Source organism: Coregonus lavaretus (genome assembly GCF_964263955.1).
Source record: "Coregonus lavaretus genome assembly, chromosome: 24".
Taxonomy (NCBI): domain Eukaryota; kingdom Metazoa; phylum Chordata; class Actinopteri; order Salmoniformes; family Salmonidae; genus Coregonus; species Coregonus lavaretus.
Window position 1 is genome coordinate 20,500,686 of NC_140011.1, and position 12,784 is coordinate 20,513,469.

Below are 12,784 nucleotides of genomic sequence, written 5' to 3' on the forward strand. Positions count from 1 at the left end.
CACAATATTTGTTGCATTATTTGTTCTGTCGTTTCTGGAGGATTACAATGAAATTGCAACCAACTTTCTATGGCTTGTTTTAGAAATAATGATATTTGGGAGATTATTTCCTTTTCAAATAACTGAAAGTGAGAGGTTGTAATCTGAATAAAGGGGAAAAGGCCATTCTTGAACATTGGGTGAGACAATCTTACTAATTTGCTAGAGAACCAGTTTGGATTTAAGTATAACTTTTGTATGACTGATGCTTTTAGTGATAGGTCTAATGCTTTAATATTTAATACTTTCTGTCCTCCGAATTCATATTCATTAAATAAATAGGCCCTTTTAATATTGTCTGGCTTGCCATTCCAAATAAAATAGAATATTATTTCTCATATAATTTAAAAAACTGTTCACTAGGCGTAGGCAAGAGCATAGGCAAATAGGTAAACTGGGATAATACTAAAGAGTTAATCAGGGTGATTTTTCCACAAATTGACAGGTATTTACCTTTCCATGGTAGCAAGATCTTATCTATTTTTGCTAACTTTCTATTAAAATGTATTGGAGTGAGATCATTTATTTCATTTGGGATATGCATTCCGAGTATATCCACATCACCATCAGACCATTTTATTGGTAAACTACATGGTAATGTAAAAATTGTATTTTTTACATTTTAGTAGACGCTCTTATCCAGAGCGACTTACAGTTAGTGAGTGCATACATTTTTTATACTGGCCCCCCGTGGGAATCGAACCCACAACCCTGGCGTTGCAAGCGCCATGCTCTAGCAACTGAGCTACATGGGACCTAGTGATACAATACGTAATATAATACATTTATCATAATTTGGTTGTAATCCAGAGAGGTTAGAAAATGTATCTAGATCCTCTATGAGGCTGTGGAGGGATTCAAGTTGTGGATTTAAAAGAAAACATGAATCATCAGAGTGCAATGACACCTTTGTTTTTAAATCCTGGATTATTGTTGGATCTGATTTTAATAGCTAACATCTCGATGGCAATAATAAATAGATATGCCGATATTGGACAACCTTGTTTCACTCCTCTTGACAGTTTAAAACTTTCTGAGAAATAGCTATTATTTACTATTTTACACCTAGAGTTAGTATACATGATTTTAACCCATTTTAAAAGAGATTGTCCAAAATTGAAATGCTCCAGACATTTATATACACTGCTCAAAAAAATAAAGGGAACACTAAAATAACACATCCTAGATCTGAATGAATGAAATAATCTTATTAAATACTTTTTTCTTTACATAGTTGAATGTGCTGACAACAAAATCACACAAAATGATCAATGGAAATCAAATGTATCAACCCATGGAGGTCTGGATTTGGAGTCACCCTCAAAATTAAAGTGGAAAACCGCACTACAGGCTGATCCAACTTTGATGTAATGTCCTTAAAACAAGTCAAAATGAGGCTCAGTAGTGTGTGTGGCCTCCACGTGCCTGTATGACCTCCCTACAACGCCTGGGCATGCTCCTGATGAGGTGGCGGATGGTCTCCTGAGGGATCTCCTCCCAGACCTGGACTAAAGCATCCGCCAACTCCTGGACAGTCTGTGGTGCAACGTGGCGTTGGTGGATGGAGCGAGACATGATGTCCCAGATGTGCTCAATTGGATTCAGGTCTGGGGAACGGGCGGGCCAGTCCATAGCATCAATGCCTTCCTCTTGCAGGAACTGCTGACACACTCCAGCCACATGAGGTCTAGCATTGTCTTGCATTAGGAGGAACCCAGGGCCAACCGCACCAGCATATGGTCTCACAAGGGGTCTGAGGATCTCATCTCGGTACCTAATGGCAGTCAGGCTACCTCTGGCGAGCACATGGATGGCTGTGCGGCCCCCCAAAGAAATGCCACCCCACACGATGACTGACCCACTGCCAAACCGGTCATGCTGGAGGATGTTGCAGGCAGCAGAACGTTCTCCACAGCGTCTCCAGACTCTGTCACGTCTGTCACGTGCTCAGTGTGAACCTGCTTTCATCTGGCAAATGCCAAACGTCCTGCACGGTGTTGGGCTGTAAGCACAACCCCCACCTGTGGACGTCGGGCCCTCATACCACCCTCATGGAGTCTGTTTCTGACCGTTTGAGCAGACACATGCACATTTGTGGCCTGCTGGAGGTCATTTTGCAGGGCTCTGGCAGTGCTCCTCCTACTCCTCCTTGCACAAAGGCGGAAGTAGCAGTCCTGCTGCTGGGTTGTTGCCCTCCTACGGCCTCCTCCACGTCTCCTGATGTACTGGCCTGTCTCCTGGTAGCGCCTCCATGCTCTGGACACTACGCTGACAGACACAGCAAACCTTCTTGCCACAGCTCGCATTGATGTGCCATCCTGGATGAGCTGCACTACCTGAGCCACTTGTGTGGGTTGTAGACACCGTCTCATGCTACCACTAGAGTGAAAGCACCGCCAGCATTCAAAAATGACCAAAACATCAGCCAGGAAACATAGGAACTGAGAAGTGGTCTGTGGTCACCACCTGCAAAACCAGTCCTTTATTGGGGGTGTCTTGCTAATTGCCTATAATTTCCACCTGTCTATTCCATTTGCACAACAGCATGTGAAATGTATTGTTAATCAGTGTTGCTTCCTAAGTGGACAGTTTGATTTCACAGAATTGTGATTGACTTGGAGTTACATTGTGTTGTTTAAGTGTTCCCTTTATTTAGCAGGCCTGGATTCCCAGATGTATCATAGTGTTCTATTGTTTCCAGTACTTGCCCTATATTATCTCCAATATATCTTCCATGTAAAAAAAAACCTGTCTGATTAGAATGAATAATGTCCGACAATACCTTTTTAATTCTATGTGCTATACATTTTGCTAGAATTTTTGCATCACAACACTGAAGTGTAAGGGGCCTCCAATTTTTTAAATGGACTGGATCTTTATATTTTCCACTTGTATCCTGTTTCAGTAACAATGAAATCAGACCTTCTTCTTGAGTGTCTGATAATCTACCATTTACATAGGAGTGGTTAAAACATGCTAATAACGGTCCTCTGAGTATATCAAAAAAGGTTTGGTATACATCGACTGGTATGCCATCCAACCCTGGTGTTTTCCCGGACTTTAATTGCATCCAGAAGTTCCTCCTCTGTAATTTTACCTTCACATGAGTCTTTCTGTATGGCTGTTAATTTTACATTATCAATAGAAAAAAATCTCTACAATTAGCTTCAGTTAGAGGAGATGGAGGCGACTGAAACGAAAACATATGTTTAAAGTACTTTGTTTCCTCCTTCAAAAGATAATTTGGTGAATCATGGGTGACTCCGTCATTTGTAACCAGTTTCAGTAAATTATTTTAGCATTCCTATGTTGAAGATTGAAAAATAATTTGGTGCATTTTTCCCCATATTCCATCCAGTTTGCTTTATTTTTATAATATATTACACTTGATCTTTCTTGAATGAATTTCTCCATTTCTTTTTGTTTTTCCTCTAATTTATTCTGAGCCTCTATGTTACAGTTTTTATTGCTATCTATCTGTTCTGTTAGACCTTTTATTTCCTTTGTTAGTATTTTTTTTTCGAGATGAGTACTGAATTGCATGGCCTCTAAAGGCACATTTAAAGGTAAGGAGATTTGCTGTAAGGAGATTTGCTGTACCTATGTTATGTCGGAAAAAATCAGTTATAAATTCCTCTGTCCTAGTTAAAAACAAGTTATCATCCAATAGGCTTTAATTAAATTTCCAATATCCTCGCCCACGTGGAAATTCAGTAAGAGTAATGTATATGCCAATTATATGATGGTCCGACCGCATTCTGTCCCCTATCAACACGTTTTTAACTTTGGTGCCAACGAGAATGACATAAGAAAGAAGTCAAGACCACTAGCTTGATTGAGTCTCCGCCATGTATATCTGACTAGATCAGGATATTTAAACCTCCATATATCTACTAGTTCTAATGTATCCATGACATTCACGATTTCCTTAAGAGCATGAGGGGGATAGTTTGTAGTGTGATTTCCTTTATGGTCCATTGAGCTATTTAAAACAGTATTATAATCTCCCACCATTATAATAGAGTCTTGAATTGCTAGCAGCATTGATAATTTATGATATATATTGTCAAAGAAGTGTGGATCATCATTATTTGGTCCATAAAGGTTAATGAGCCATATCTGTTTATGGTCCAATAACATATTAAAAAATAATCCATCTACCTTGCATATCTGTTTGGACAATTTGCACATTCGGATCGAAATTACTGTTAATTAATATCATCACCCCTTTTGAGTTTCTTTGCCCATCGGAGAAGTATATTTGCCCCCCCCCCCCCCCCCCCCCTGGAGGCAGCTCCTGTTTTCTTTGCGACTTGCGATAACTCTGTGGTTCTAAATCAATAGTTGTTTAGTGGTCAGAAAATTGAAACATTAACTTGCTTGACCATGCTGTAGGTCATGCAACTGTCTGTTACATGCAATATGCATAGTGGACAGAGGTTGCTATCCAGTTTTGTGATAAAACAAATGTGTGGTTGAATTTATTCTGCCACTGTGTCTTCTTATTGTCTCGGCCTTTAGGCCTATATATCACGGTCGCAAGGCATATGAATTAACAGGGCTTGGCTTCCCCAGTGATTTTACCCACGCACCACTACTGCAACCAAGGCTCTGTCTCATCTTACTGCCTGCATACAGTGAGGGAAAAAAGTATTTGATCCCCTGCTGATTTTGTACATGTGCCCACTGACAAAGACATGATCAGTCTATAATTTTAATTGTAGGTTTATTTGAACAGTGAGAGACAGAATAACAACAAAAAAATCCAGAAAAACGCATGTCAAAAATGTTATAAATTGATTTTTCATTTTAATGAGGGAAATAAGTATTTGACCCCTCTGCAAAACATTACTTAGTACTTGGTGGCAAAACCCTTGTTGGCAATCACAGAGGTCAGACGTTTCTTGTAGTTGGCCACCAGGTTTGCACACATCTCAGGAGGGATTTTGTCCCACTCCAAGTCATTAAGGTTTCAAACCTGCCGTTTGGCAACTCGAACCTTCAGCTCCCTCCACAGATTTTCTATGGGATTAAGGTCTGGAGACTGGCTAGGCCACTCCAGGACCTTAATGTGCTTCTTCTTGAGCCACTCCTTTGTTGCCTTGGCCGTGTGTTTTGGGTCATTGTCATGCTGGAATAACAATCCACGACCCATTTTCAATGCCCTGGCTGAGGGAAGGATGTTCTCACCCAAGATTTGACGGTAAATGGCCCCGTCCATCGTCCCTTTGATGCGGTGAAGTTGTCCTGTCCCCTTAGCAGAAAAACACCCCCAAAGCATAATGTTTCCACCTCCATGTTTGACGGTGGGTATGGTGTTCTTGGGGTCATAAGCAGCATTCCTCCTCCTCCAAACACAGCGAGTTGAGTTGATGCCAAAGAGCTTGATTTTGTTCTCATCTGACCACAACACTTTCACCCAATTCTCCTCTGAATTATACTCCTGAGTGGCGCAGTGGTCTAAGGCACTGCATCGCAGTGCTAACTGTGTCACTAGAGATCCTGGTTCGAATCCAGGCTCTGTCGCAGCCGGCCGCGACCAGGAGACTCATGGGCGGCGCACAATTGGCCCAGCGTCGTCCAGGGTAGGGGAGGGAATGGCCGGCAGGGATGTAGCTCAGTTGATAGAGCATGGCGTTTGCAACGCCAGCGTTGCGGGTTCCATTCCCACGGGGGGCCAGTATAAAAAAAAAAAAAATGTATTCACTAACTGTAAGTCGCTCTGGATAAGAGCGTCTGCTAAATGACTAAAAATGTAAAATGTAAATGAATCATTCAGATGTTCATTGGCAAACTTCAGACGGCCCTGTATATGTGCTTTCTTGAGCAGGGGGACCTTGCGGGCGCTGCAGGATTTCAGTCCTTCACGGCGTAGTGTGTTACCAATTGTTTTCTTGGTGACTATGGTCCCAGCTGCCTTGAGATCATTGACAAGATCCTCCCGTGTAGTTCTGGGCTGATTCCTCACCGTTCTCATGATCATTGCAACTCCACGAGGTGAGATCTTGCATGGAGCCCCAGGCCGAAGGAGATTGACAGTTCTTTTGTGTTTCTTCCATTTGCGAAAAATCGCACCAACTGTTGTCACCTTCTCACCAAGCTGCTTGGCGATGGTCTTGTAGCCCTTCCAGTCTTGTGAGGTCTACAATCTTGTCCCTGACATCCATGGAGAGCTCTTCGGTCTTGGCCATGGTGGAGAGTTTGGAATCTGATTGATTGATTGCTTCTGTGGACAGGTGTCTTTTATACAGGTAACAAGCTGAGATTAGGAGCACTCCCTTTAATAGTGTGCTCCTAATCTCAGCTCGTTACCTGTATAAAAGACACCTGGGAGCCAGAAATCTTTCTGATTGAGAGGGGGTCAAATACTTATTTCCCTCATTAAAATGCAAATCAATTTATAACATTTTAAAATTATAGACTGATAATTTCTTTATTTGTATTTTTGTTATTGTTTTTTGTAGATCAGCTTAATATTGCAGATATATTGTAACTTCCATCAATGTAATTGTCTGCATCACTTCCAATCCCCCATGTTTTTTATATATATACCCCACTTTTCAACCCCTGATCATTTCTTTGTCAGTGGGCAAACGTACAAAATCCGCAGGGGATCAAATCCTTTTTTCCCTCACTGTACATCTAACCCCAATCTGTTCCCCCAAACTGCTGGATCGTTTGAAACAAAGAATACAATTTTTCTTATCCTCTATTGGTTTATTCATTGGTGTCTCTAGGAAAATTAATGACAATGCTCTACAGTCAATCCCATTCTGTATCTAGGCCCTTTGTCATCTCATATTACTGTAGTGAAGCAAAGGTTTTACATTTTTGACATTCACCTTTATTTTATGAATCTACTCAGGATGTGTCCAAATAAACGCCACTCCTGTGTGTAGTTGTTGTTATTGACATTGAACAGTAAACTGGATGTTGTCAGCAGACCCACATTATGAAAGAGGTGATAACAGCCCTCTTCACTCTAACCAGGCCACACAGACACACACACAGCCCTAGAAATCACTTGTAATAGGTGTGTGGTGTGTGTGTATTTGTGTGTGTGTGTTTGTGTGTGTGTGTGTTTATCTCTACCTTCCCAACAGGTGGATGATACCGTATATCTAAAAGATCCATCACATTAAAGTAAAAATACATTGTCTTTTCAAATCTGATCTCATTTTCAGGGTTTACAGCAATCAGGCTGTGGAATCAGCATTGGGTTGAGGAACGGCAATCAGATTAATGTACGTAACTCTCCTCAAGATGCCCTCCAGTTGATGACATGTGTTTCCATGTTACAATGCTTATAAACTGCTCTATAGCGTACTGGTCCTAAATGTGCTGGTGCTGTGGATACCCCAGCTTTGTCCACTGATGCACTCTTCTTGATGTTATTACATACCTCCCTGCAGCTTTTTACAATGCTGCTTCCTAACCATGAAGTCCAATAAGAAGTATGGCTTGTTTTATTCTACTGTTTAGCCAGTCTTATCGGGCTGACCTCTGTTCTTCTGCAGTGAAAAAGTGTTTGTGTGTGTGTGTGTGTGTGTTTGTGTGTGTGTGTGTGTGTGTGTGTGTGTGTGTGTGTGTGTGTGTGTGTGTGTGTGTGTGTGTGTGTGTGTGTGTGTGTGTGTGTGTGTGTGTGTGTGTGTGTGTGTGTGTGCGCGCGCGTGTGTGTGTGTGTACCACTTTGCACAGCAAATTTTGCGGTGTTAAATCAACACTTAAGAGTTGACTTTACACTATCTCAAGGTACATATGGTCTCACTCTACAGAGTATATAAAGTACTCTGATTATAGCGTTATTTTTTGAGTGTTCATGTAACACTCTGTAGTCAAAAAAAAAATAACACTGCATTACACTTGCCAGTGTTAATCAAATGTGATGCTATGAGGTAATTAGCACAGTGTTATTTCTACTCAACACTATTTGATCTAGAGTTAACTCCTATTAGTGTTAAACATAAACACTGTTAAAGTAAGTCATTTTGGGCTTTCACTGTACGGTGTAAAATCTAATTTGCATATTTCCCATGGTCCCTTTTCTTTTCGAGTGAATTATAGAGTTACCACCAATGACTGTATTTGTTAGTGACAGAGACATGGTTGTTGAATTCTTTCCATTTAAATGCCTGTGGCTTTCACCTAATGAGTACCTAGGTGAACGTTATCATTAAAATATATGACAATACATTTCATTTACATTTTACATTTTAGTCATTTAGCAGACACTCTTATCCAGAGTGACTTACATGAGCAATTAGGGTTAAGTGCCTTGCTCAAGGGCAAATCGACAGATTTGGTTACTGGCACAACGCTCTTAACCACAAAGGCTACCTGCCGCCCCGTATACATTACATATATTATGGGCACACACGGGTTAAATCAAGATTGTTTCCACGTCATTTCAATTAAATTACTTTGAACCAACCTGGAATACACGTGGAATTGACGTCTGTGCCCAGTGGGTTACTTTGATGGCCTAGTTTTACCCTAACACAGTAATATTAGGAAACTCCTGGTTTACAGGGCACATCAGGCCTGCAAGTCAAATAATGCTGGCTTGCAAAGTGATGTGTAATTCCTATTGGAATCCAGCCAGAGTTAAGATATCCAAGAGCTAGAATTTTTATTCACCTGCAATCTGCATTCAGAAAGACTGTCAGGGTTAGGAAAAAAAAAAAAAAGACTACCTAAACCATTTAACCCGGAATAACCATTTCAATAGCGAGTGCAATATATCTAACTAACTGATTAGATTGGTTTAGAAAACTGTATGTTACTTATCTTTTTGTAGCATAAGATTAATCAATCAATACAAAAACATAGATATTAAAAACAATCTTAGAAAAATCTACCTGCAGTAGAGCATGCTGGGAAATATGATAATGATAGGTGTGGTTTTGATGGGACTGTTTTACTCTCCACAGTCTAAAACAATAACTCTGGTTATTAACACCAACACTGGGGGGGTATTTTACACCACTGAGTGTTCATTTCACTCTTACAGTGTGAAGTTAACTCCTGAATCAACAGAAATGTTACTCTGAAAAATCAACACTGGCCAGTACCCAAAAGGTTGCTGGTTTGAACCCCTGAGCCTACAATGTGAAAAAAAATATGTCTATGTGCCCTTGAGCAAGGTACTTAACCCTAATTTGCTCCAGTAAAACAACACAGAGATTTCCAGTAAAATTTCACTGCACCTGTCTGGTGTATGTGACAATAAAAACAGTGTATGTATATGATCCTAATCTCAAAAAGAGACCACCCAGCCCCCAGAGCTCCTCTACCCCTCCAGGGAGAGCTGTCTGTGGGACTGAACAGGGACATCCCCTGAGGCTCCACACACCAGGAGGCAGACAGCCAACTAAGGACAGAATCAATTGAGCCTTTTTCTCATTCCCACTGCCACATCCCAGGAGACTGACCAGATTTAAGGTATTGAACACATTAAGAATTTCATTACAAAACGCTATATATACATTTTCAGAATGTTGGTAAAATAGCTTTTTTGTTTAAAGAACTTACGAAAGAGATTGGTGTGTTTTTCCCCTATCTAGTCATGGAATTTGGTTGTTAAATGACAGACATTTGTTTGAAACCTATCACTAGATGGTTTTGCAAAATCCCCAATTGTAATACACATCTAAATATATGAATTCAAAATCTGAGGACAGCAACATTTTATACACACATAAAGGTTACTCTAAGCAATTCATTTCTGATGAAAAAACACAAATATGGAAAAATTGGTGGATACAGCTATCCACTATAGGAAAATAAAAATGTTGCGCTGGTAATATGGGTCAGATGTTGAGACCTGGTTGTGCAAGCCGTTTTCGCGTTAGTAATGGTGCAACCATGACACTAACAAATCTGCACTGGCTTGATTCTTTAGGACTCTTGTACAAAGGTACAGATGTTTTATCACTACAACAACTTATTGTCTCTGGGAGATTTTTTTCATAGTCGCACAGTGCTCCCAGAATAAAACTCCTGGTCGCACAGCAAAATATTTAGTCACATATTCATTTGGTCAGAATTTAGAGCCCTGCACACACCCTCTTCTCAACTGCAGGCTTTGACAAGCACCCATTCTGAGTACATGCTCAGACAGAGACTCCGTCTCAGTCCCAGCCCAGCATTAGGTTTATAGAACATGACTGGGGTTCAAAACCATGATGGGACACACCTGCAACAATTCTACAACTATGTCTAGCTCCATTCACAATCCGCACAATACAGCCCTTGAAATATTGATATTCTTCTCTGTCTCAATTTAGAATATTACACATTTAGTAGAGTGCAGTCACTACCAATGTCTAACACATTACTTCTTCCCTCGCTATCCCTGTCTTGATTATAATAATTCCCATTTATCTTATAAGCACATCTAACCACTCCTTCTTATTCCATATTTCAACTTAGTCATCCACTTTCCAGGAAAAAGAGTTAGACATTTATGTTACCCATGCCGATTCTTTGCCTTGTTCGTGATGACTCACATTGAGATCATATATTGTCATTAGAAAAGGATGACAGGAAGATAATTGAGAGAAAGTCGATATGATTGCTACTACATTCAGGGCAATTTAAATAGTGGATATAATGGACATGATGGATACTGATAACTGAAGACAAGATTGTTACCAGAAAAAGCCTGACTTAAATAATATGTGAATAGTTTTTACAGAATGCATCGCTTCCCCCTGAAAGAAAATGTGTGTATGACGCCCGTGTGCTGAAAGTGTTGTATAGCCTATTATTCTTATTCATGAAAGTGGATTAGGATCATTTCTCACCTCCGAAAAGCACGACCACGGTGAGCCCCAGTGTGAAGAGAAGAGTCATCTTTCCTTGCGATGATTCAGAAAGTTCCAGACGTACAGAAAGGGGGAAAAAGCGAGACAGCTTTGGTCACTACCGACGTTCCCGCTGGAAGGTGCCAAAACTTTGCGCACAACTTTTCTCTCCTCTCTTTCAATTACTAACAGGATATACGTTTTCCATTAATTAAACAAATTATGTATCTACTCAGTACAATTGCTGGAAGCTGATGAAAGTCCGACAGTCAACAGCCATCGCTGGCACGACAGGTACCCAAACAGTGCGACATGTCTTGTTCGAATGGTGCGGAGGAGGGAAATGAGCAACTCCTGGGGAATAACGGTCCGTGCCAGTATCCACCCCTCATGCAATAAAATATAATTTATCCTAAATTAATCCGTTTATTTGCTCTTTCTTTCCTGCAACCCGTTGAATTGGCTAACGGATTTAAGTGTTTTATTGGCCAGGTTTAGAGTTACCTAGTGTAGGTCGTATTGACCGTTGATTACAGGTGTGTCCGTTGCGCAGATTATGATTACTACATCACGGGTTGTGCCTCCCAACGCTGGTATTTGACATAACAGAGGAACCGTGCGCCCTCGCACGCTGCAGTTGTTTTTTGTATTGCAAAAAGAACTCATGAAAACTATCTCAAATTTAGCATTCATCAAAGATAATGTTCATTTTTGTAAAATGTCCCTCAATAGTTTTCTGCTGGATATCATTAGGTCCATTTTTAGTTGCGCGTCGAAGCCTACAGTATTTTATGCATAGGGTACGTCGAGTGTCTTTCCAAGAAATGCATATAATTTCTCCATAAGAATTCTTTCCTCTACGTTTTCAACAAGGTATGTCGACAGATTTTCAGCGGTAAAATGCTCTAGCTGAGTCGGCTAAGATTTTAGTGTCCAGCTAATTTGTGATTAATTAATTTCGCCCTCAAGGGTTAATCAATATGACAGTTATGCTATCATAAGATTACATCACGCTTTTAATAGTCCTACTTTTCGTGGGTAAAATAAGTGAATATTGTTGAATTCATCTCAGTAATCCTCTCACCACTCTGCAACTATGGCTGTTAGTGAGTCATGATCTGCGGGCTCGGAGGAGAAACCAAATGGGATAGAACACAAACTGGATTAGCAAATTCTGAGTAGGAATCAACAGTGCCCCCTATAGGATATAAGCTCATTGTACAAGCACTGACATCAACCGCTGTGAGCTGTCTATTCTTCACTTTGGGTGTTTTCACATATAGTCCTCTTTAAAAGAACCTGTGTCAGTCCTCTTTAAAGTGAAGGAAAGCTATTTGAATGAGGACTCACCTCTTTTGCCAGTTCACTTCACCTATTTTGTGCTCCGAGTCCTCTTCGCATTCACATTGCTATGTTTAGAAAGGAACCAAGATATTTTTCCAATATTCACTCAATGCACTCTGATTTATTTTTTAAATATTTTATCCCCTTTTCGATCTTGTCTCATCACTGCAACAGGCTCGGTAGGCAAAGGTCAAGTCATGCATCCTCTGCTTAACACCCGGAAGCCAGCTGCACCAATGTGTCGGAAGAAACACTGTTCAACTGATGACCGGGTCAGCCTGCAGGCGCCCGGCCCACCACAAGGAATCGCTAGAGTGCGATGAGCCCTCCTCTGACCAAAGCCTCATGATGCTGGGCCAATTGAGCGCCACCCTTTGGGACTCCCGATCATCACCGGATGTGATACAGCCCGGGATCAAACCCGGGTCCGTAGTGATGCCTCTAGCACTGTGATGCCGTGCCTTAAAAAAATAATAATAATATGCCATTTAGCAGACGCTTTTATCCAAAGCGACTTACAGTCGTGCGTGCATACATTTTTTGTGTATGGCCTTAGACCACAGCTCCACTCAGGAGGCCTCTGGGTTTTTTCAAAG

The 12,784-nt window shown here is 40.9% G+C and overlaps 1 protein-coding gene across 1 annotated transcript in view; it reads right to left on the reverse strand.

The window, feature by feature from the left end:
• LOC311100056 (transmembrane protein 132C-like) overlaps positions 1-11,123 on the reverse strand; it is a 219,838-nt gene extending 208,715 nt beyond the window's left edge. The window contains exon 1 of the mRNA XM_084140799.1: positions 10,845-11,123. Coding sequence (XP_083996925.1) covers positions 10,845-10,893 — 49 coding nt within the window. The 5' untranslated portion in view covers positions 10,894-11,123. The remainder of the gene's footprint in view (positions 1-10,844) is intronic.
• Between the last annotated feature and the right edge of the window lie 1,661 nt (positions 11,124-12,784).